This window comes from Pezoporus occidentalis, unplaced genomic scaffold (genome assembly GCF_034315485.1).
Source record: "Pezoporus occidentalis ecotype Australia unplaced genomic scaffold, CSIRO_AGI_Poc_V1 ctg28, whole genome shotgun sequence".
NCBI lineage: Eukaryota > Metazoa > Chordata > Aves > Psittaciformes > Psittacidae > Pezoporus > Pezoporus occidentalis.
Window position 1 is genome coordinate 567,471 of NW_026914718.1, and position 25,700 is coordinate 593,170.

At 42.8% G+C, this 25,700-nt stretch overlaps 1 protein-coding gene across 3 annotated transcripts in view; it reads left to right on the forward strand.

The window, feature by feature from the left end:
- TNS3 (tensin 3) overlaps positions 1–25,700 on the forward strand; it is a 197,475-nt gene that overhangs the window by 166,074 nt on the left and 5,701 nt on the right. For all 3 annotated transcript variants that reach the window (XM_062625324.1, XM_062625326.1, XM_062625325.1), the window contains exons 23-29: positions 10,590–10,761; positions 12,377–13,020; positions 13,651–13,737; positions 16,555–16,686; positions 18,767–18,862; positions 20,436–20,513; positions 22,206–22,283. In XM_062625324.1, the coding sequence (XP_062481308.1) occupies positions 10,590–10,761; positions 12,377–13,020; positions 13,651–13,737; positions 16,555–16,686; positions 18,767–18,862; positions 20,436–20,513; positions 22,206–22,283 (1,287 nt within the window). The remainder of the gene's footprint in view (positions 1–10,589; positions 10,762–12,376; positions 13,021–13,650; positions 13,738–16,554; positions 16,687–18,766; positions 18,863–20,435; positions 20,514–22,205; positions 22,284–25,700) is intronic.

Below are 25,700 nucleotides of genomic sequence, written 5' to 3' on the forward strand. Positions count from 1 at the left end.
TGGAGCCAGCGGGGCGGGATGCCCTGAATGGGAAGTCTGTGTGAGCCCCAGCGGCGGAGCTGGCCCAGCAACAACCGCGGAGTTACTTTCCGCCTGGATGGAGCGAACTCGGGCTGTTTTCAGCTGAGTGGCTGCATTGAGAGCAGGAGCCCGGCTTTCTTTCGCCGCAGACACTGAAATCCTCTTTACAGTGAAGTTTGAACCCGCCGGGGAGAGCGGATGGTATCAGAGCTGGCAAATGGGGGAAATGGCTTTTCCCAAGCCTCCGGCTGCTTCGCTCCCTGAGCGGCGCGACCGGCTCGGCGGGAGGGAACAGAGATCTTGCCCATCCCGTGCTCCGTGAAAGACCTTCTGTCATGATGGCCTCCATAGGTAGGTTCTCGATTTCTTTCTCTCCCTCTTTGCCGTGCCTTTCCCTCGGCCTGAAAACTTGTTCTGTGGGTCTTGCGTTCCGCTGGCCGCGTTCCGAGCACCGCGCGGCGGCCGTGAAATGTGATCTGCAAACGCTGGAGGAAAGAAGTATCCTTGTGTGGGTATGCAGTAACGTTTGGAGGCCACAGAGAAAGCGAAACGCTTTGCATACAAGATTTGTCAGTATGAGGTTTTTTCCTGCGGTCGCTAGTGGAGTGACAGAGGGCATGGGGCAGGGTTCATGAGCTTTGGGAAGTGATTTTTCTGCTGAGGAAGACTTACGCTGCTTTGTGTGGTGGTGGCTTTTTGTTTTGTTTCTTTTTCAAAGGAGAAGAAATGGAGCCTGCCCGGAACGTATGTAATTACTGACTATGTGCAATAAGTTTGTCCAGGCTGATTCTTTTCCCGCCCCTGAGGAATTGCTGGTAATGTTGCTGCAGCATTAAGTTTCCTTTCAAAAGCATGAAAAATGAACTGACTTTGTAAACATAAGTCTCTCCTTAACGAGGAATATCACATAGTTTTCCTGCTTTCTTGCTTAATGGGAAAAACAGTGTATTGTGCCATGAGCACTGGCAGAGTTAATTGTTCTGATTCAGGCAGTACATGTAAAATATTCTCACTTTCTCACACCAGATCTAAATTTCCCATCAAAATATAATACAGTCCTAAAGCAACCAACTGTTGTATCATGGGCAGGGTGCCCCAGAATACTTTAAAGAGCTTGATTCTTTTGGCCTTAATGCAAGTCAGTAGCAGCAGATGCTTGTGTGAACTGTAACTCTAAAGAGCTACTGAATCATAATCCTGAAGAGGCAGACCAGGTAATCATTTGGTAGCTTCACTTCTCATCCTTTTACATGATACTGGAGATACACTGAACTGAGCTTGGCTTTACCTGTTTTAATTCCAGCTGATTAAAAGCAGCTTCTGAAAAATCAGTTCCTTTTCTGGTTCTAAAATGGAAGTTTGTTTAGGTGTGCCATTTCAGAACTAAAAAGAAGGCCCTGGCTTTTGGTATTCAGGCTGCAGTGAACTGACCTCAGCCATCTGTGACTCCAGAAAAGTGAATAGGTGAAAGAGGAGCACATTAAGGCAGTAGAAGAGCAGGACCAAAGTGGGACTTGTGCTAGAACGTCCAGACATCAGTTTGATTGCTTCCACTCTTTGTGCTAGTAAGTATGCCTCAGATGTCAAAAGCTGCATACCTGGACCTCTCTGGTGCCTGCTGGCACCAGGGAACTGGACTGAGACAGGAAAAGAGGAGTTCAAACTATCTCTTCCCCTCTTTTTCACCTTAGATGCCATACAATTGAAAATGTTGTTTGGTGCTTGCTTTCCAGGAATACCAGAAAGTCAGCCTCAAGCTCAGCCCCTTCATCATTCACTCAGTATTTGCTCCAGTTTGCCCCCTCTACCTCTCCCCTTGGCCCTTTTGCCCTGGGTCTCTCAGTAGACAGGAGTTGCGTTTTTCAGTTCAGTACGGACAACCTGGACCTGCATCTCCCACACCTCAAGCAATTTCAGTAGGTAATGAACTTGGGAGGACAGGGCACATGTTTTACTCTCCTTTCTTGAAAGGTCTTTCAGGTCATTCTGCCTGAGAAAGTATTGCTGTGTATCCTGAAGGTACCAGTTTGTACACTTCTGATTCCTAGTGGGTTTTTTCTCTTCTAAACCTATTGCAATTTAATTTTGCAGTTTGATGAAAATTGTCATATTCACAATGTGAGTATCTGAAATTCCATCAGGAGATAAACCACAACAGGAATGGAATTGGCTGTGTCTGAAGCCACTGAACTAAACTAATTTGCTGTGAAAACCTAGTTGCGGGCATGTTAATAATTAGATTCTGGTGGTTTTGTTGGATCTGCTTTGGTTCATCACTGTGTCATGATCTGTTCAAGTACCAGGATCTGCTGTACTTCAAGGCAGAATGCAGTGCTCGTGTTTCCATGTTACGGACTGAGTGTGGTGTTCTCTTTAAGAGGGGTTTGATAAATGTCACATTTTTTGTTTGCATATGACCTGGATGGCTTGAGGAGATGCCTCTGCAGCTGATTTGCATTCCTAAGGCAGCAAAACTATGCTTAAAGTCAATAGCAGAGCATCTGCAAGACCTTTTAAAATACATGAGAGGACATGTGCAACTGATTGCTTTAGTCCCTGGGGAAGCTGCTTTTCTTTTTTCCCCCCTGCTGCTATTTGGGAAGATAATAAATGAGTATAAAAAGGGACTTTCAGAAAGGTGTGATAAGAATTTTACTGCTTTCAAGATGCTGAACTGCAGCTTGTATTTGGCAAATATGAGTTATTTGTGTTTTGGTGTTTTTGAATGGATGCATGACACCAAGCATCTGAAAATTGGTGGAAGGGTCTGTCGAGGGAAAGGCTGTTTCCTCAGTAGAAAAGAAGCTGGAGAGTGAGATTTTGAGGACAGCGACATGGGTGGGGGAAAGTAGGGTCTGGTAAATCATCCTTTTGATACTTATCCCTGTGCAGACAGGGGCAGAGGGTAAGTGCAGTTAATTCCCTGATTCTAGGGTTGCCTGGAGATAAGCTGACCCCTGGCATAGCTTCAGAGCCTGCGTTTGTTTGTTACTGACAGAAGCCTCTGTGGGCTGTTATGGGAGCTGGAAGTTGCTGGAACACAGGAATGCCCCAGTGTGCACCCAGCCGTTGCCATGCATCTTGCCAGCAGGCCACAGTCTCCCATGGAGGTGGCACAGCTCCAGCCTGGCTCACCCAGGGCTTGCTGGGGATGGCTGCTGTGCCAAGGGTAGTTCCTTGGGGGGCAGTGGGGCTGATTTACAGCTCTCTTCAGGCAAAAGGCAAGAATGGACTTTTTTATTATTCTAAATAAATGCATCTGAAAGGTTCCCAAAGCACAGTGAATGCTTTCTGAACACACACAGAAAATAATCGCATGAAGTTAGAAGCCTTCAGTCCCGCAGCGTGGCTTAGCTTTAATTACTGACAGTTTGCGTTCTGTTGAATGTGTTATTTCTGCCACCAAATAAATGTCACTGAGAAATACTTTGCCACCTCTCCAAATTTGCTGTTTTATTTCTCAGGTTGTCAGGCACCCCTCTGGTGTTTTTTCTGTAAGAGCCAAGCACATAGTACATATTCCACAGATCCTTCTCAGTGCTGTTTAATGAAGCAATTGAAGCTGACCTTTGAGGTGCCGAAGGGTTAGTATGTGGATGATGGAGCCACCATCTTCATAGCTTCTCCACGCTCAACCTGGCTGATCCGGTTACTCACAGGGTGTTGATCCAAACAGGCATTAGCAGAATCTCCAAGCATTACTAACTTTGTCTTTTCCTTGACAAGCTTGAAAAAGACCCTGTTATATCTGTTTGCTGTTGGTGGGGCTTGGCAAAGTAGGGGAACTGCTGGTGCCTCCACGATAGTACATGATTCTGGCTCATGACATGTCTCCTTCTGGAATAACACAGGCAGTTGTGAAGATGTTACGGATGTGCATAAACCCCAGCAGATTCCAGGCCAGCAGAGAAACTGCTCCTGTTCCATCCATTAAAAATAGATAAATAAAAATAGAAACAACAGAAAAAAAACACCTCCCCCAAAACTAAGCCCTCCTCTTTCTATCCCTAAACTGCCCTCTTTTTTCCTGTCAGTGGTCCCCAGAGCAGGGTGTGTACCCTGCTGAAAAGGGTCAGGAGCTGCACTGGGTATTGGGCTGGAAGAGAGTTCTCAGCTTTTCTAATTAAAAAGGTGGATTTCAAATTTTATTGTGATTTGGTAATATTCAGTTATGGGAGAGGGGATTCATTGAAGCAAAACGGGGTCTCCATCCTCTAGTTCTGTGGTTGGTTTAGCTATCCTTAGGTGAACTAAAAAGTAAAAAAACATGAAGATATAAACTGTGTTAGTCTTTTAGGATTATTATTTTTTTTCTAAAAAAATAAGAGTTTTGAAGAAATGCTGTTGAAAGCAGGATTTCTGTGGCTATAGCCAGTAAAATACCTGACTAACCTTCAGTGTAAAACCCAGTTTGTGTATAAGAAGTAGAAAATGTTGCAGATTTTCAGGTGCCCTCAGAGCTCCTCTGTGGCAGTGGAAACTTTGTATGGCATGGTGACTACCGTGGGCAAAATGTGCTGATTCAGCTTTTTTTTTGCTGCAGGTTTTGGGGAGCGATTACTGGAACATAAGGCAACAATAACAGTGATTGTATCAGGCTACAAGTTGTTATTTGGAAGTTTCTCAACGGATTACCTGTTTTCTAAACTATAAACTCTCCAAATCTGTCCTATCAGAAACGTGAAGAGCATGGAATCATAGAATCCCAGACTGGTTTGGGTTAGAAAGGACCTTAAGATCATCTGGTTCCAGCCCCCCTGCCATGGGCAGGGACACCTCACACTAGACCAGGTTGCTCTGTGCCCCATCCAGCCTGGCCTCGAACACTGCCAGGGATGGGGCAGCCATGGCTTCTCTGGGCACCCTGTGCCAGCGCCTCAGCACCCTCACAGGGAAGAACTTCTGCCTTAGATCTAACCTGAACTTCCCCTGTTTCAGTTTGAACCCATCACCCCTTGTCCTATTGCTACAGTTCCTGATGAAGAACTCCTTTTTCGGGGACAGTGAACAGGAAGGTGTTTGTTGCTGCTTGGGGTAGCTTAGAGTTTTCTTTCAGTGTGAATGGCTTAGGTTAGCATAGTTGTGTTTTAACTCTTCTCCACCAAAAGAAACACTAATAGAGTAAATAACATGTTCTCAGAGCTCTTATTTTTGAAACACTTAAGAAGTAATGGTGGAAGCTGGCTAGCAGGAGCAGCTTGGGGGATTTAACCCTGAATGAGAGATGGAACAACTTGTGTTGGAAAGGGTAGCATGTACTGTGCAAAAAGAGGTAACAAAGTCATTCCCTTGGCAGGTGAAATGATGAAAGACAAGAGCTTCAGGATTGTTTGTTGATTTGCACATATTCTATGGGAAGGAAGGAACAATGGGGCCAAAGTTTGTGGGTTTCATGGAAGGGAGTAATTCCGATCACTGCATTTTTGTGAAACTGAAAGCAGGATATAGCAAGTATAAAAGGTCACAGTTGCAGAGTTGAAAGCAAAAGAGTTTCAGCATTATCTCAGTCTCACTAATTTTGGCACCTGAGCATTTGGAAAAGAGAGGAGAAAGTGAAGATGGCTGCTCCATAAGAACCTTGCAGTGCCAAGGACTTGAAAAGGTGTCAGTTTGTGAACTGTTCAGGAGACTTGCTGTCTCCTTTCTCCCTGTGCAGGGATTGTTAACTCTGGCCTTTCCTGTGAGCTGTATAGAGGTTGTGAAGGAGCCTCACTGGTGCCAATTGTGTTGTTAGCACTCTGTCAGCTGCTGGAGGGACTCTTTTTCAAGGGAGCCAAATCCTTTTGTCATGAATTCACTTTTTCCAGGGTTTTTGGCTCTCTGGAGTAGCAGAAACCTCTGCTTCTCCATACTCACACTATGCAGTTGGAATTGTGTGCTCCTTTTCACTTCATCCAGTCCAATTAGCTGTCACTGGATGTTGCATGTCAGTACCTCTCTTCCACTGAAGCTCTCTTCCTTGCTCCAGTGTTTCCTTTGAAACTGTGACTTCCCAGTTGATCTTTCCATCCACATTTCCTTTACTGAAATATTGGCAAAATGACTTGGAAGAACTAAAATCGTGCCTGCTCTGTACTTCGATGGTGTTTTTGCTGTCATTGACTGTTTCTCTGATGAAGCTTTCTCCACTTTTCTCCTTTTGTAGTTTTAAGGTTTGGAAAGAAACATTCCTAAACAAACCTCTCTCATAAAATGTGCTTAAAGATCTTTATCCAGTACTTTTTGTCTTACTTACACACTTCAATCCATGGAGCCATCTACTGTGTCTCTAGATAGGTTGTTCTTACTGCTAAAGGCTAAGGTAGTCTCTGGTCCTTGCTCTACCTTTCCTTTCATGCGTAACATCTCAGAGCTGAGTTGAACCTTATCTTCTGCAAAACGTTCAGGTGAATGGCAGAGTAACTTGCTTGATGAGCAGTAAGATTTTAATATTGGAAAAGGGAAGTGGGCATCTTTTATCCCCTGGATAAGGTAAAGTTGTATCAGCAGAGACTATTGTCATAGGAACTCTTACAGTTCCCTGGCTGTGGGAAGAGAGATGAACAGCTCAGCACTGTGTGGAGTTTACACTGGCAGTGATGTAAACTCTAAATGGTAGTTTGAACCAGCTGAATGCCAAGCCATGAAGTGCCATGGAGTTTTTGGGAATGCTGGGAGTGCTGCGTGCCTTTGTGGAAGTGGAGGGACCTGTGAGTCAGAGTGTTGATACGTGGAATGTTTCATAGCCATATCTGAAGTGGCTTTTGTTAGGCTGTAGCCATCAAAGGATGGGTCACAAAATAGACTCTTAAATTGCACAAAGCATCTTGCCCTTCTGCTGTTCTTCCGGGCTGGCAGTGGATCGGTTACTTTGGCTTGCTTTAGGGCAGTATGCTTTTCTGTGTCCATTCAGCTTTTAGACTGGCCTGGGAGAAGTCGGGGGTGGTCAGCTCAGGGGTTTGGGAGTGGAACAGTGACTTAAGAGTTCTCTTTCCCCAAAAATGCAACTGAGGACTGGAGTTTCCAACTTCATCCAGTGCAGGTTAGGTACCAGCTTCTCAGAAAAACAGCTACAAAGATGGGAGTGTTAGAAGCTGCTTTAGCATACAAGGTGGAATGGCTGCTTCTTTCCTTTCCCTGCCAATGTTGGACCATTGTCTCCAAAGCTGTGAGGTGATTTTGCCCTTCAGCTCCTACAAGAGAGGAAAAGGAAGGTTTTTACATCTTTTATCTGGCCCATGGCATGGGTTAAGCCACTCGGGAGGGAAGGAGTGGGGGGGTTGGTGGATTTTTTGTTTTAACAGGTTTAGTGGATTAAGGTACAGGTTAATCTGTAACTTCCTACATTATATAGCTGTATCCTAGACGCATCCAGGAGTTTGTGCTTACAACTGAAAGAAGCTTGCAGCCTTCACAAGTATTTGCCCTTTACTGCCAAGTGGAACAGTAGAAGAGCAAGCTGGGTATTTTTCTGCCTTGCATGTGGGCACAGTAGTATTTGTCTTCTTCCTGAAAGTCACTTTTCTGTAGTGTGTGATGCAAAGAGTCCAGTTCATCTATTAGGTTCTGCCTGTAAAATGGATGGTCAGTGTAGATACATAGGTCTGACCTGAGTGCATGAAGACACATGAACATGAATGATCCTGGTTTTGTTATGTCACTAATTTTAAGTAGGAAGCTGCACTTTTACACTGTCAGCGTTCTCGCAGAGATAATGGCATAGATTTAGTAGGGACCTACAGCAAGAAGCACTGATGCTTTGCATCAAACATGCCAGGGGAGTCTGTACCATGCATACAGAAACACTGCTGAAGCTATGGGGATTGCATTGAGTTAACGATAATGAGATAAAGGGTTAAGAGCTGACTGGTGAGTGTGGACTCTGCATCAGACAATAGAGACATAGCTGAAATATTGAGCAAGCTTGTTTTCAAATGGAATATAAACAAAGCTGCTTTCGTGGGAAAGTGCCTTTCAGATAGACTCGTACAGCCTGGGAAGAGCTGTATGGAGTTTGCATTCTTTCCACACATTACATGCCTGGCTGCCAGTAGCTTTTCCCTCTTAGTTTAGTATTTTACACCTGTGAAAAGGGGTTATGAAAAGAAATGCTGCATCTTTGAGTGTGGCAGCACGCAACAATCGGCGCTCTGAAGATAACAGCAACAGTCCAAGGCCTGAAACAGAAGTCAGGTCTTGGCCCATTTCTTCAAGCAAGTGCTGTTATTGCTGGGAGAAGGAGTGGATTTTGCTGTGTGAATGCTTCAGATTAGCTATTAAACACACAGCTGAGATCACATTAGATTGGGAGATTTTGACCTATTTCAGAAGGACTGTCACTGCCCTTCCTTTGCCCAGCTTTTTAGTTACTGGAGTATAGTGACTCACCAGTATGGCCTAGCATTAGGGGCACAAAACCAAGCAAGCATTTGGAGTTAAGCCTGTGATCATAATTCCCAGTGGCTCTTGGGAATCATAGCATCATGGAATGGTTAGGCATTAACCTCTTCCATGCAGCAGCAGAGTCACCTCAAACTGCAGTGTGATTGGGAAGCATCTGCAGGTTCATGTGCAGAGGGGAGGTGGGATGTCTGCTGCATTTACATTAGTTTCTCTTACAGATGCTGCTATCAGTAAGTTCATCTGCTTTTCGCCTAGAGTCTGAGGGGGCTCTGGTAGTCTTCAGCTGTACAACATCAGTTTGACCAATCCATCTTCAGTGAATCTTTTTGTTTCTCAGATAGTAGTTAAGACAAAGTAATATTACTTTGTTACGTATTAAAATCATAGCTCAAGGCTTAACATCAATCTTTATAATACTTGGGTAAACACTCAATCTGTGTAATACTTGTAAAAACAAGCACCGCTGATTTCAGCAGGAATATGGCCTAAATCATGAGTTTGTGCAGCCAGCTTTTTTGACTGTGTTTGCACCAGTATGAGAATGACTGTAATATATCTGATCTATTAGACAGAGATTTCTCTAGCTCTTCCACACCACACACATTTCTGCCCTGTTTCCTTAAAGTTCACTTTTACGGCTGGCGTGGCTGTAGTTAAAGTAATGGGTATAGATAAAAGTGTTGCAGTTTTCTGTTTCCTTCACCCAGTTAAATGTTTGCTTTGTACAGTATGTATGCTATGTGAGGAATTCGAATGGTTTGCAGTCAGGACACTGATCTGCAGATTTTCTTATCTCAGGCATTTCTTTTTAAGTACCTTGCACCCCCCATTCAAATAATAGTAGAGCCAGGCTCTACATGAATTGAAGGAAAAAGAAGATTTATTTAGACTTGTTTCAGTGTTGCTCACACAAACAGTGAGAACCTTCCTCCTCTTTACATTAGAAAGGTTTCCTTATGGGAAGGATGCATTAGCACAATCTTAACTCTTTGTAGGACTGGAATTGTAGAAAACAGTGCTGTTGAAGCTGGGCTTCTGTGAACAGGTGTTGGATTGCTTTAGATGCAATAACGAAATGCAACCCTCACTAGGGCTTGACTGGTTATTAAAATGCACCCATAAAGAAGGGATTAAACTGTTCCTGTATAAAGCCCAGTTATCAAGAGAGACTTTGCAGTGGTATCAGCCAGCTCCCTCAGCTCCTGCATGTGCAGCCTGTCAGGCCCCAGAGGACATATTGAGGACTTTCACTTCTTAAAAGGGGCCTATAAGAAAGATGGGGAGAGGCTTTTTAGTGTGGTCTGTTGTGACAGGGTGAGGAGGTTTTAAACGAAAAGAGGGAGATTCAGGGTGGATATGAGGAAGAAATTTTTTACACTGAGGGTGGTAAAACCCTGGCACAGGTTGCCCAGAGAGGTGGTGGATGCATCGTCCCTGGAGACATTCAGGCCAGGCTGGATGTGGTTCTGGGCAACCTGATCTAGTTGGAAGATGTCCCTGCTCATTGCAGGGTTTTGGTCTGGATGAGCTTTGAAGGTCTAGTCCCTTCCAACCCAGACTGTTCTGTGATTCTATGACTTGGGTACGTCCAGTTTGTTTAGGTGCTCTTTTGCTTGGTCCTCCTCCACTGAGGATAAGTCTTCCTTGATCCACATTTTTCCTGTGGGCCCAGGGGTTTGGGATTCCCAAAGGCCTGTCTTACTGGTAAAGACTGAGGTGAAGAAGGTTTTGAGTACCTCAGTGTGTCATTTTTCTTCAGGTCCCCTGCCCCATTCAGTAGTGGGCTGAATTAATACACTAGTTTTCTGTCACTTTGGTGTTTAAGTCACCCTGATGGTGTGTGTTGTTACATAGGACACTTGACTAGACATACCTCATCAACACTGTGGCTTGTGGAATGCAAACCAGCTTGGAACAGAGAGGACTGTTTTCATTCGGGGCTTGAGAATGTACCCTGGAGAACTGACCAAACAGTTTGAGTGGTGCAATTCTGGAATCATTACTCCCTCTGCTATTTGTCTTGCTAGATACTTTCAGCAGTCAGCATCATGTTGTGAAATAAAATGTTACTGCTCAAACAAATAATAACTCTTCTTTATTAAAGAACAGCACTTCTGTCAGTACAAGAACCACCAAAATGTGACTTGTTTTTTCACTTGCCTTGCACTTTGTTTCCTTTGCTGCAGAATCTCGAAGTTACACAGAAGCCATTAACCACTCTGTGGTGATGTCTGACAGCACTGTGGGCACTAACCCGGCCTTGCTGAGGGCCAACATGCAGCCGGATCCCTCCTTTCAGCACTGTTTTGCATCTTCGTGTACTGTTTCAAGTAACAGTCCTATCACAGGGGCAGAAAGGTAGGGAAAGATTCTCCTACCTTACTGTTTAATTCTTATAACTACTTTCCAGCCAAGATGTTATACTTGCAGAGCATTTGTGCAAGGGCTTTGAGTTTGGTTGTTACGTTTAGTGATGATGTCCACCAGCAGGAACTCACCACGTACACAGACGTTATTTGTATAGCAGGGATGCAGTTAGCTTTGAAGATAAATAGGAATACAAAAATAAATAGGAATTTATAGCTCACTTACTTCACTGTGTGCTAGTACAAGCTCATACATACTTTCCTGTGTGCTTAACCAGCTCCTCTAATGCTTTACTGAAAAGCAGTTCATGAAATTTGACACTGGAATAAGTTGCAGATGAGAGAGAGGGAGCACTCTCCTCACTGCAGTTCCTGTGTTTCTAGTCAGTGAATGTCAGAGGATTTGGTTTTGGTAGTGAAGAGCTGACTCCCTCCCAACTGCCCAGCAGGCTGCGAGGTTTTATTATTTCATATTTGTATGATGGTAAACATGCAGGCTCTGGACCAGAGCTTGAATAGTATACGTTTAGAACACAGTTCTTGTCCCAAGGAGCTTGCAGCATAAGATGACAAACAACAGGAATCACAGCAAGCAAACAAGGAGTCCCAGGTTACTGTTAGAGGGTTCAGAAGAACAGGACAGTGGATAGTCAGTCATTAGCTACACCCTGTATTTACTTACTAGATGAGGTGTTATGTTACAGCTGTTTAGCCTTCCTTCTCTATCACTCTGCAACAGCATTCCTTTGTGGCTAATTATCCTATTCTGGTTCTTGGATCATTGGCTCCTTTTTCACAGTAAGTATTTGCAATGTTGTTGGTTGGTGTGTCAGACTCTCAGTGAGGAGTCCAAGTATGCTGATACCTATTTATCTTTTATTTATCGCATCTAATTCATCTCAGGCAGTACTTGGACTGTGTGAGAATGTTTTTGTAATTATGAATTTGAATCATAAGACTGAACAAAGTATGTTAGTGTTTTCGGAGGCAGAGGACGCAATGTAACATTCATTATAAGTAGATATGAATTAAAAGCTTATTGGGCAATGGAGTCATTATCAAGTTTACATTCCTACTTCAAGCTTTATCTAGAAAATGTTCCTTTCTAAGCATTTTCTTTCTACTATTTTTCATTTCACCTAGCAGATAGCTGCAGCTCTGGGTTTTTTTTCTTGCAGTGATTTCTTCTGTTTTCCTTCTGCTTTGATCTGTTCAAATCTACTGGTATCCATTTCCACTTCCCTTTTAATGAAACATCCTTTCTTTTTTATATCTCATGTCACCTCTTTTCCCTTCTTCTTCCCTCCACCTTCTCCCCATTCCTCCTGCCCCCCATCAGCATAGCTAGGTGGAGGGTGACATGAGGCAGAAGGTAAAGACCTACACTTGAAGAAATGAGTGATCGGGGTGGGGCTGGAATCCCTTGATCCAGCTGCATCACCAGGTCCAGCATGTGTCGAAGAGCACCCTCAGGTATTGCCCTGGGTGAGGCGATTCCTTGTTTCAGTGATCGCTGCTGCAGTATGGATTGTACAGTGACACTTCAAGGGAATGATTTAGCTGTTGGTTTCTTCTTTTGTGTTCAAGTTCTGGCTTTTTTTCCATAGCTCTTCTGCAACAGAACGTCCTTGGCTTGAAAGCAGCCCTAAAGCTTCCCCGTCACTCCAGCTGTCAATGGGAAACAGCAGGCCACCAGGAGGTTACCGTGTGCCCTCGGAATTTTCCAACGCCGTGCAAGATGTCTCCCTCTTGTCTCATTTCCAAAGTCCAGGACTGCAAGTTGTCACCCTGAGCAGCCTGGAGAATTCACCAGCAGAGCCACAGGAAGAACCTGCAGTCAGCAGCAGTGCCCGGGCCTACCTGAGCTACAGTGGGGGCAGCAGGGGCAGTAGCTCTCCACAAGAGGAGAAACAAGCTGCTTTCATAGCCAATACTAGCATGTCTCCTAAAACTGTGAGCTCATCAGTGGCAAGTGCTGAGGACAATGGTGTTTTGACACAAAACTTTGTAACAGTGGCCTCTGGACTCAATAGCCAGAACAGTGCAGTCCAGCAGCACCATGCAGGGAATCTTCATGCTCAACCACCTCTTCCAGAGAAAAAAAGGTCCTCCGAAGGAGACCGTTCCTTTGCCTCTGTGTCCCCTTCTTCAAGTGGCTTCTCGAGCCCCCACAGTGGGAGCACAATCAGCATCCCCTTCCCAAATGTCCTCCCAGATTTCTCAAAAATGTTAAACACTTCCCCAGTGCCAGGTAGGTTTGTGTATTGTAGAAATGCAGATTGCATTAGGTTTTATATGAGTCTAAAAAAAGCACTTTGAGGATTTTAGAAGTGGGGATGGGGAGCGATGAAATGAAAATGGCACAGAGCACTTGAGTGTTTGCAGTAAGCAGCACCAGCTCGGTGGGTTTGGATGTATTTCTCAAAGAGCAAGGCTGCAGAATTCTTTCTGCACTTCCTTAGATGTCAGCCAAGGGCAGCCTGCCTTTTGAACTGCCGAACTGCAAGCAAGCAGTGTGGAGTCCAACTTCTTTCCATAAGGGCTGGCTTCTCTGCACCCTTCTAGACCTGTGTCAGAATAGTTAAAAATGTAGGTGTGTATTCACATTGAGAAGTTTGCATTTAATACAGCTTTACACATGGAAGAGTTTCTAATATTTTATGGGGTTTACAAAATGAAACTTCCAAGAATGCTTTCAGAATCTTAGTGTACAGTGACACTGTGATATTTGTTGGTTCTAAACCAATTCAGAGTTCTAAGTTGTCCTTCTAATCACAAGTGTTTTGAATAATGAACGTGATTGGAATTTGTAAGAACAGTAAAAAATGCTTTTGTGTTTAAGCAATATCTTGACCATTTTTTTTCCCCTTCTATTTCACAGAAAACACAACTGATAAACACGTGACTGTAAAATTTGTCCAGGACACATCCAAATTCTGGTATAAGCCAGATATTTCAAGAGAACAAGGTATATCAACTGTACACATTCTGGCACATCCATTCACAGGAAGGCTGGTCAGAGAATTAATTCTCCTTGAGTTGTTTTGATACATACCTGATGTCTAAAAATATACAGGAAGAAATACAAAACCCAGAAGGGCCACAGACAGCCTCACTTGATTTCTTTTGTCCAAAGGCTGAATTTAAGAGCGGAGGGCAGTTAAGGAGTCTCCAAACAACGTTCAGTTGACCAGACAAATTCTTAGGCTAATGGAATGAGCTCCAGTTTAAATTTGCTGCTGCAAATGTGCTTCACTGGAAAGCTCCAGGGTTTGGAATGGCAGATTATGTGTGAGGGAACTGCTCTCAGAAACGTTTTGAATACATGTGTGCTGCTCTGGCATGATCTTAGCCATGTGTGTTTCTCTGCACAGATAATAGGTTGAGAGATGCTAAACATCAGAGAAGAATTAATTAGCCAGAAGTCACCATAAAGGCATCCTCATCTACCAGTCATTCTGTAGCCTGAATTTCACTGCCAGCTGCAAGTGACATACATTATTTCTTGAAGGTCACAAAATAACACCCCCATGCAACAACAATACAGATACAGTACATCTATATGTAGATGTATTACTGAATGAGATAAAGCTGTAACTATATATGTGAAAATATATACATACAAACTTACACGTCGTCCATGCAACAGTGTGTAAGTAAATCATGCTGGGTGCTTTGCAAATGCAACTGGTCTGATGGTCCTTGTGTCTGTATTGTAATACTCAGCTATACTGCATTCTATTTAATGAGTTATAGGAGGATTTCAACAGGGATTCTTAAAATGTGGTTGTCAGAAAGTAAAAATAACAGATTAGGTCTGCATTGGGAAGGGAATCCGTGCTAAAGCAAAATAGTGTGAGCTTCAGCTACTGCCAAATAATGAATTGCTCTGTCTAGTTCATAGTTTCTCAAATGGCGAGGATGCCTCTTAGAGCATAGTGGTAAATCTGAGTTGAGGGTAATAAAGATCATAGAAAACAGATCATTATTTTCTCATTAGATGGTGGGTTTTGGTCCTTTAACTCCAGTCCCCTTCCCTGTGTCTGCTCCTCCGCCCACAATGACAACTTTAAATGTGCAAAGAAAATGTCCTGACTTGATGTGAGTCCAGAGAGGGGAGTAGATCATACAGGAATTTTAAACCTAGCTGTTTGAACACATGGTAAGAGAATCTTCCCAATCTTTCAGTATGCATCTTTTTGCCCTATCAAGTAAAAATCCTTTTAAAAAGTGTTTGAAGATCCTGTTGGTGAGGAGGGGGAGCACTTGTCCTTTTTTCTATCCTAAATGGACTGCTCATGTGCCAAATGATTACTGTCCCCTGCAGATTTAGAAGTGTTACATAAGTGCTTCTGAATTGTGGGGTTTTCCAGAATCATCTTCCTCCTCTCAACACATGACAGATTATTATCCTACAAGGATGCTGGAGAGGGCCTCTTCATGAGGGACTGTAGCAATAGGGCAAGGGGTGATGGATTCAAACTGAGACAGGGGGAGGTTCAGGTTAGATATAAGGAAGAAGTTCTTCCCTGTGAGGGTGCTGAGGCGCTGGCACAGGGTTCCCAGAGAAGCTGTGGCTGCCCCATTCCTGGCAGTGTTCAAGGGCAGGTTGGATGGGGCTTGGAGCAACCTGCTCTAGTGTGAGGTGTCCCTGCCCATGGCAGGGGGTTGGAACTGGATGAGCTTTAAGGTCCTTTCCAGCCTAAGACAGTCTGGAATTCTGTGATTGTGAAAATGGTTGTTTTCTTCACCGTCTGACAGCTAACAGAATAGAATATAAATCTCTTCAACAGGAGAACAGTTACGTCTGCATTTTCCTGATTTTCTGTTCCTACTCTTTTTTATGGAAAAAAACAAAGTGTGTGTGTTTATAATGTAATCATTGCTCAGGCCTTGCAAAACATGGCTTCATGCCCCATGTGCAGAATTCCATGTTCTCTGTATACAATTAAAAGACTCCAGAGTCAAATCTGGGTTTTTTCCAAGGTATCTCTGAAGGCTTCCTGATCATTAGAAACTCTGGAAACAAGCAAGTATTTCCAAAAAGTTTAAAGGGGAGAAAACTAAGGCAAAGTACTGATGTTTTATTTAGACCAAATTAAGGTAAATCATTAGATGAACCTTTTGAGTTTAAGGTTTTGGGCTACTTGATTTCAAAGTCTGCAGCAGACTCATGTAAAGCAGGAGCATTTTCCCTGTGGATAGTTCTTCTTGGGGATAACTTCATTTCCCACTTCCAGCAGAGCTCACAGAATACAGATGTCAGATATTTCAGTGCTTGGACATTCAAAGAGTACTCTCTCACATTTCCCTTGTTTCGAAAGTAGTAATGGACTGAGACTGCTTAGTAGGAAGAGAAGCTCAGTGGTGGATGACAACAGATCTGCTCCGTATGGTGAAGCTTCATAGGGAAATCAAAACAGTGCTGTGTAGTGTGCTCTCTGCCATGCTTCTAACAAGTTGACTAAATGTAGGCAGGAATCAGCTTGCTCTTGCACTGGTTGTAAGAATCCTGGTGGGACCTGCATGTCCTCAGTTTAAAAATGAGTCAGGATCTGTACTTCAGATGTATCTCAAAATAAGTATCTATGAGATTTGCACAAGATGTTTCCACTCATATCCCCCAGATATGCTTGACTCTATTATCTTCTGCAGCAGTGGGGGCAGAGAAAAGGATCTTACTTCCCTTAGTCTCCTGTTAATTACAGATTTTGACTTCTGTACTTCTTGGGTATGTGCATTGTTCTGGAACTGTTTTTCTCTCTCTTTCCTGGAATCCCTGCAGCCATTGCTGTTCTCAAGGACAAAGAACCTGGCTCATTCATTGTTCGAGACAGTCATTCCTTCCGGGGAGCCTATGGACTAGCAATGAAAGTTGCTACACCACCTCCTTCTGTGCTGCAGTTAAACAAGAAAGGTACTCCATGCCCTTCTATCTATTATTTAACAAGCCATACATACTTGGAAATCCTTACTACAGGGTAACGATCTAGAGGAACCTCCCCTCTTCTAGTAAATGCAACTTGAATTACAGGCTCCCTTTGGTACCTTGTTAAATGAGATTGGATAAACTGTTGTACTTTATAGTTTCACCATGGCTTGTAAATGTATGTTCACTATAGCTGTGCATGTATTGTACCTTAGCAACCTAATAGAAAACCATGGGTGCTCCCAGGCAATCAGAAATCTGCCTTTGATCCACATACCACCCTGTAAAGCTTTAGCCTGGCTGGAAGGTTGAATATTTTTGGCCCTAAGGTTTTGTTTTGAGACAGTTCTACATTAGATATAAATCTGAGAAGGTTCCCTAAGGAAAGATGATAGTTGTTTAAAAGGAGTGATTAAATACACCTGCTTTGCCAGCTCCAGTGCCTCCATGTATAACTTGTGCCTGAGAGTTGTGAAAGGTAAAGTGAGGAAAACATACAGAAAGCAAGCTATTTCAAGTTCTATACGCTTAATCTGATATCTTGAGACAATTTCTAACACAAATTTGCCATGTAATCCTTCATTTTATTGCCAAAAAGCGTCAGCAGAACCACTGCAGTGTCTTACTTAATGAAGTGTTGTGGCTTAAACCATGACAGGAGTGCACAGGGGCAGTGATGGCAACAAGGATGTAAATGGAGAGTGGCTGTAGGTGATTTTAGTAATAATTTTTTTCCATCATCAGACCCATGAACTCCAGAACACAGGAAAGTTCAAACTCTACTCGTCTTAAAGAGCCAGTTTGTGTTAGTTGTGCCACAGACAAATAGTGGTAAGAGAAAACTTAGATGAGACTGTAGCATTCTTCCACTTCTCACTGTGTGATATTTAACTCTTTTGATTCCCACTGTTTCATCCTAGAAGGCACAAATCTGTTCAGTTTCCTGCAGATTTTCTTGTTCCAGGCTTCCCCTTGCCACATACCCCTGTAGTCATTCAGTTTTAATATTCTGGGAGCATAACTGCAAACAGTAAGCTATTTGAAAAGGTGGTCTATGCAATATTTGCTTGCATGGAAGTTTCTGCTGTCCAGATTAATGTGTTCATCTGTATTAGCTTGAAAGTCAGCCCTTGAAGTCCTGTGTTTCCTGGACTGTGGCTGATAGATCAGAGTTAAAAGGAGGTTTTTTGTGTTGCTGCTCTTTTGTTAAGGTTTGAATGGTGGGGTAACTTTGTCCCATTGCTATGAAACAAATTGCTTGGAGAGAGAATCAGTTTCTAGCTGGGTGTGAAATACTGTGAACCAGCCTTTCAAGAAGTAATGGAGTTTTCTTATTTATATGTGTGTGTATGTATGTTTAAAAGAATATTAAATCTCAAGGGAATCTTTCTGTGTCTCTTGGACTTTGAAGCTCCTCATTACATCCAACTTAACCTTTTTAATTTGTCTAGGACAATAAACCAGAGAGAAAAACTTCAAAAACCTGATGAAACCTGGGGATTTCATGTAATTGTTTTCAGGAGCAAAGGCTTAGTGTAAAACTGCAAACACTTTAAAACTTCACTGAGAGACTTGGCATTACGTTGGTGTAGCTCAATTGTCTATTGCTTTCATCTGGAAAAGTTGTGTGAGCAAAACCATCACTAGAAATCTGAGTGTTTTGTCACACTTTTACGTGTCACATTGGATACAAGTTCTTCCAGTGGTTAGAAATTCTGCACAGAATTCTGATGCAAGTTTCTAGCTATTAGATTTCCAAATTCTTTTCCTGTCTGTAGTTGGGAGCCTGCTTGGGAAGCAGTGTGTATTTGGCTGTCACTCACGGTTACAAAACCTTTTCCTCTGGTTGTCTAAAGTGAGCTATTTGCTTGTTTGTTTTTTGCAAAATGGCCTTTTTACTACAGCTTGTAACCTTGCAGCTGGGCAGGTCCAACGTATTCTTTGCATGTTGTATATAAAACACTTGGTGGTAATGTGGAAAACTGCTTCACAAAGACCTGCTAATTTGTGAGACTGTTGTCTCTTCATTGCTTCTCTTCATGAGCCGCCTTTGCTTTTTTCCACACAGTTGGAGATTTGTCAAATGAACTTGTAAGGCATTTTCTGATTGAATGCACTCACAAGGGGGTGCGCTTGAAAGGATGCCCAAACGAACCATATTTTGGTAAGTACAGTACATCACAGGGATGCATAAAATGGAAACAGTTTGCATTTGCCAGAGCTGTTTTATAGACTTGGGTTGAGTGCAAATGAGAGAATACGCATTTCTCATCAGTCCTGATGGTTTCTGTAGGAATGCATTCTGAGGTTAGAGGAACCTTGTACATGTTTACCTTAAGTATATGTGCAAGCTTGTCTACTAAAACCAATGCAGCTGCAGACAGTTGAGCTAGATGACTATTATGGGTCTCACTGATTTAGGACCTTCACCTTAATTTGACCTGTGCTGTATGTATGCTGTGTATTAGCTGGCTAAAATGGCATCAGAGTGGGACAAAGTACATGATGCTGTGTCAGCCTACCTAATGTAGCATGACGAAAGCACACTACGTGTTGTGGCAAACAACCGAACATCTACCTAGCTGCTCACTCACTTGCCCTCCTCAGTGGGGCAGGAGGGGAAAACAGAGAAAGCTCATGGGTTGAGATAAAGACAAGGAGGTTTCTAACCAGTTACTACTATGGGAGAGAGAGACTGAAGTTGGGGGAAATTAATTTATTTTTTTACCAGTTAAAATCTATATTCAGGTAGTGAGAAAAAACCATTAAAGTAACACTGTTACTTCCTCTTTTCCCAAGCTCAACTTCACTCTTCCCCACAGACTCCTTACCCCCACCTCAGGCAGTGCAGGAGGGGATGAGGGGTATATGGTCATTACAGAACAGTTCCTCTCTGCTGCTCACTGTCCTCCCACTTTTTTTTTTTGTTGAGGTGTTGGGTTTTAGAACCTTCATTTTTGGGGTTCTAGAAATGAGGCTGATTTAGGTTGAACCTAAAAGTGAATTTTCTCAAGTGCATGATTATAATGTTCAATTTTGTTGGTAAACAGGATCTAAGGATGGCTTTTTGTACAAGTAGGCTGATGAATATCATTCCTTCATCTGACTTCTTACAGTCTATAGACTTCTTAAAGACATGCTAATATCAATGATAACTAATGTATAATTATTTTAAGTCAAGTCCAAATGACAAAAGGGACTTTGAAAAGAAGAATAATCTCTCTAGACCATCTTAGATGCTTTCAGAAGCACAAAATAGGTATGCAGACAAAGCACTAATCAGTGGAGACTAGATGGCTCAGAGGCAGAACTCCTTTTTCTCTGCCTCACATAGCTTTGACCCTTATGTTCTTACCATTTTCATAAAATTGTACTACATTTAAGGCAGCTGAAGTTAAGAGTGTGGAAAGGAATTTACTGACTTTCATGTTACTTTGTTTTTTGTCATTTTTGTGCTTTCTCCATTTAAAGCAAAGGTTAGGATTTAAGCAGGGAAAAGGGGGCATATGATTGTGATTAGTGAGTTCAAGCATATCCAAGTGGGAAAGTGCTGGGAAGCATGAATACATTAAAGTTGACCGAAGAAGGTCTCAGCTTAGGTGCCAAGAGAATATTTTTTAAAGGGCAAGAGGGAAGGCCCCTTGATCTATAAAATACTTGAGAGCCAACATAACCGTTCAGCATTCTTGTTGTCTGCCAAGTTAACTGTGCATGTCTTGTTACTCTTCTGACCACAGGGAGTTTGACAGCTCTGGTGTATCAGCATTCCATCACCCCACTGGCATTGCCCTGCAAGCTCCTCATCCCAGACAGAGGTAAGCTTGTTAAAGTACAGAAGAGATATACCCAGCCAAGCTCTGCTTCAAAGTGCCAGTGTCTGAAGGCAGGTGAAGATGTCACAAGCTGAGATCTAAGCAAGAATGCAGAGGGAAGGAAGCTGTGTTTTGAAAGTGGTTCTTCAATACTCCTGATGGCTCTCCCCCAACGTGTAGCTGTGAGCAGACTAGTACTGTGATATTCCAGTTACAAACACACGTGCCATGGAAATCCACACAGTAAATATACCACGTAGGAAGACAAATGTACTTCTCAGACATGAAATTACACTGTGTAAGGTTAGATGTAGCCACTCATTCAGGTCTGGGTAGCAAAAGGGAAGGCAAGTAGGTAAAGAAAACAGTGTCCTGAGTATGACCACTGGCAGGGAGGCAGCGGCTTACATAGGTCCGAATATTGTTTAAGTAAGTGATCAGAAAGCCTGTGTTAAATCATGGGACTGTAATTCTAATTCTGGTTATGGTGATTTCGTAAACCACACTTAAGACAACAGCAAAATGTAGTTCTGGCTTTCCCCTAATTCAGTTGTCTGTTACTCTCCCACACGAAGTTAACACCACATGTATTATTGAAATGTTAAACATTCTTGTGGTTTTCTACTGAACTCTGTAAGCGTTTGTTAAAGGCCATATGTCAGTGTTCAAACATAGCATTGGAATTATGCAAATACATTAATGAAACCATTTTAGCACAAAAACATGATATGGTAGATGTGACCAGAGATCTCTTTATATGGCAAAGCAGCGTGGTAGGTGGGCTTGTTCTCCTTATCCTGCTCACCTAAAATGGAAAGCTCCTTCACTCTGGCAGAAGTGCAGGACCGAAACGTTTGCTTTGTCCTGAATAAACATTATCAGAGTGAATTTTTATTGTGGATTTATTTTTTAATCCAATTTGATCACACACTTCAAGATGATCTTCTGTGGTTAATGATTCTGGATATGGTGTGTGGAGTATTTAAAGCATATGGCTAACTCTGAACATGTTAATACTGTCACATACCTTATTACTGCTTTCTTCCTCATTTGAATGGATTCAAAGACAGCATGTATCATGTTAAATAAAGCAGTGAGATCTTTTTACATGCATATATGTAACTGAAAGACCATACTGATGGACAGTTTTCTCACTGATTTTAATTGGGAGGCAAACATTCCACTGCTGTCTTAATAGTTCAGATGTTTGTTTTCCACATGAGTATGAAAAAAAGAGGATTGTGTTGTCATTTTCTGAATCAAAATACAATTAATTGATTTCATTGTAGAAACACAATTTCTTTATGCCTAAATTAGTGTAAATAATACAGAATAAATGAGATAATGAAAACTGCACTATTCAAAATGAGTGTTATAATAAGGGAATAGAGCTATTTATTAGTCTTGTTTTAATGTGGTGGTGTGTGTGTCCCTTATGCTACGTAGTTACGTCTTACTGTTAGGAAGTAAAGGTTGGGCATCCCTCCTGCAATGCTGGAGGCAAAAAAAAAGTGATGCAGCACAAAAGCCACATGAATGACTGTAGTTGCAGTTACAAGATTATTTCAGAGTTCTGGCCAAGACTTGGTCAGTGGGTGAGATGACAGTTCTAAAAGCTGAATTCATACTTGTCTGAGTGCGTTGGTCTGTTGAGTCAAGTCCAAACAAGACATGGGCTGTGTTTTCTGTTTGCAGATCCCTTGGAGGAGACAGCCGAAACTTCTCCACAGACTGCTGCAAACTCGGCAGCGGAGCTTCTTAAACAGGGTGCAGGTCTGTTAAACTTTTACTTTGCATTTGACTGGCACCAGATTTTGTGTCTTATAGCCTGGGAGAAGCTGAAGCTTAGATTAGACTGGAGGATGTTTAAAGGGAGCAGTTAAATTTAGACTGCTGTGTAGAAGTGTAAAGGGCATTGTGAGGATATATACCAAATTCTTTTTGGTTTCTGCAGCCAGGTCCTAAACTCTGCAACCCTGTGTTTGCTTTCCAGTCACATCTCCTATGGGAATCTGAAGTACGCATAGGCTGGCTCAAGCACAGCAATTTTTAAGCAGCCACATTGCTTTCATAACTGATGAACTTAGAGAAGGTATTTTCAACCTGTGGTTGCAGAGGTTCATGAACTATGTCTGAGGTCTGCAAAGGGCAACTAAAGAATGTGTTCAGTAGCAGTCATAACACACTGTTGTTGGACGTGGTGCTCTGAGTACCCCCTTATAATCTTACAGCTGCTCTTAGTAGAAATGCAGCCACTGTGTTACTCCCCTATATAGTGCCCAGGGGAACCTCTCCATGCCCTCCCATGCTCCCTTGTTTTCTCTCTGCTACGAATTCTCCCCAGGATCTGTCTGTCCACCAGATTAGTCCCATTAGAGCAGGAGAACACACTGCATATGGCATACTCTGTGCCTTTATGAGAATGCTGCCTCTTTGCCCCCACCCAGTTCAGGGCATTTCTGAAGGGGGCAGTTGCCAAGCTGAGCTGCTCTGGAGAGTGTTGCTCCTTGCTTGTGCAGCAGTCTGCTTTGATCTGAATACCTCTTCAAGTGCTGTAATCAAGAAGGCATGTGTGGCTGAGGCAATGGCAAGCCTTTGTGAGGCTGTGCCAGGAGTGAGCACACACTGGCCTTGGCCTTTCTGTCTGCTGATGCTGACAGGTTTGTTGTGGCCAACAGGGGAAAAGAAACTAGGAGGACTCATTTTTGTAGAACTTTCCCTCTTCCAAACCTGCCTGGACATGTTCCTGGGTGACCTGCTCTAGGTGGCCCTGCCTTGGCAGGGGGTTGGAGCAGGTGATATCCAGAGGTCTCTTCCAGCCCTGGCAATTCTGTGAAAACCCAGCAAAAGAGGCATGTGTTGTCTTGAGAAACGTTGGGTTCTCCTTGACCAGGCAGTGCTTTTCAAACAAAAAGAAATAATCCTTGCTTCATCTGGGGCAGTAGGCAGGTAACTCCTTAGGGCAGTTATCACATCATGAGTCATATGGGAAACTTAGTACATTTGGGGATTAGTTGCTGGTGGTTTTGTTTGTAGACAGGGGTTTGGGACCTGAATAGATGAATTAGCTAGGGGAGATGCTCAGAGGGTTTTTTGCCTAGATACATCATTTTCCAATGATTTTCCATATTTCAGAGGTCCTTCTGCAGTCATAGAGACATTCTAGTTGTGGAATTGAGTACTGAAAGGCAGACCCAAAACATAAATTGTTTCTTTTCCAACTCTCTGAGCTGTGTGGGCACCTGCAGTTTAGCCAAAGCAGATTCGCTTTTCCCCTGCCTTGCTTTACAAGCAAATGAAAGATGTATTTTCCTGAAGGATCATTTTTTTTATATCTGTCTGAAAAAACCTAATGAGCATTTCCAGTCATTATCTGAATGCAGAAGCTGACTGGAAATCCTTTGGAAATCCTGTGGAAAATGATAGCAGCACCATTGCAGGGAAGCTGCACTGCACAAAAGACACGTATTCCTTTTGCTTTAGCCTTGAGTATTGTTTCTGTGGGATTGCTGTCATTAAATTCCCCATCTAACATTCCCCATGGTCTTAATTAAGATCTCTTCCAGCCTTTCTCATTACCCGTCCTTTCCTGTAATCTCCTTCTTAAGCTGACACTTTGCAATACTTCTGAAACAGGTTCCACTTACTGGTTTTTGTGCTACAGAAGTAAAGAAAGACACAGTATTTGGTGACGTGTTTTGAACTATCAGATTGAGGGCAATTTAGACAAAATGCTTGGCTGATTCATTTAGAAACAAAACTTGAAAACATTCTGTTGACACCAGTGCAGTGTGTGACAGCAGAGGAAGAGAAGCACTTCATCTGGGTCTCCAAAGTGGAGTGTGACTGTGAAACAAGGCAAGCTTCCTGTGGTGGGAAGGGCTGAAAGGATAATGAAGAGCTTTAGAACTATACCAAACATACCCAGTAATGACGTGAGGAGAGCTTATGGTTTGGAATGTTATTTACCATTTTGGGTAGACAAGACAGAAGGCTGTTCAGCGAGGAAGGCCTCATTGAACTTGCATTCGTCATCTTAAACCCCTCTCTGCATGAATTGTAATTGAATAGTAACTATTCAAACAAAAGTTGTTGAAACAATCACAGCAATGTGCAAGTACATTTGGGAAATTTGCTGCTTTCAGATGAAATAAAACAAATCTCTGGATCCCTTATTTCACTGACAGACACCAGAGCTTGAAGTTACTGGGCTGATCATCATGCTGGGATCTAACTCATGCTTATGCAGTCATTAACTGTGCGACTGCTAGGTTGTTTTGAAAGTGCCAGTGCCTGGCTGTGTGTTTTGTGTAGCTAGTCATAGGAGAAAGCTTTAGTCAGATTACAGAATAGCCATATGGGAAGAGAAGCTATTAGATTTAATTTAGTCTTTGCTTTCATATTAAGGTTGGCAAGTCAAACTAAACTGCTAAACAGATGAAATGTTAGTTGGTAATTTGCATGCATCAGCTGCCAGAGTTGTAACCTCTGTCCTGGATACCTATGCAAATATTTTATCAAAACACAAAGTCTGTCAGCACCTGTGTTTCACTATGGATGGGTTTAATCCTGCTTGTTTGTGCTGCAGAGTAAGACAGAGGACTTTCCAAGAGCAAAAATGCTCTTAACCTGCTTGTAAATTTTACTTTATACCAAAGTATTTAAGTCCCAAAGTATTTAAACATGTGAATAATTCTATATAATAGTAATTAACACTGTATGGTATTATATGGCACAGTTACCATACAGTATTGTCTAGTATTACACAGTATTATAGTCTAGTATATAATGCTATATAATATTAATTCTTACTTTCCTAGTGTTTGCTTCAGATTTGCTATGAGACAGGCCTGTTATCTCCAGAATTTAGTCTTGAACTCTGTAGAAAAAATTCTTCCCTGTGAGGGTGCTGAGGTGCTGGCACAGGGTGCCCAGAGAAGCTGTGGCTGCCCCATCCCTGGCAGTGCTCAAGGCCAGGTTGGATAGGGCTTGGAGCAACCTGGTCTAGTGGAAGGTGTCCCTGCCTGTGGCAGGGGATTGGAACTGGATGATCTCAGGGTCCTTTCCAACCCAAACCAGTCTGTGATTCTATGAAGCAAGAGTGGAACATGGTGAGGCACACACCCACAAGGTTTGCTGCTGGTCTTCCCTGTTTGCTTTACGAAGGTGGAAAGTTTACATGCTGTTTGG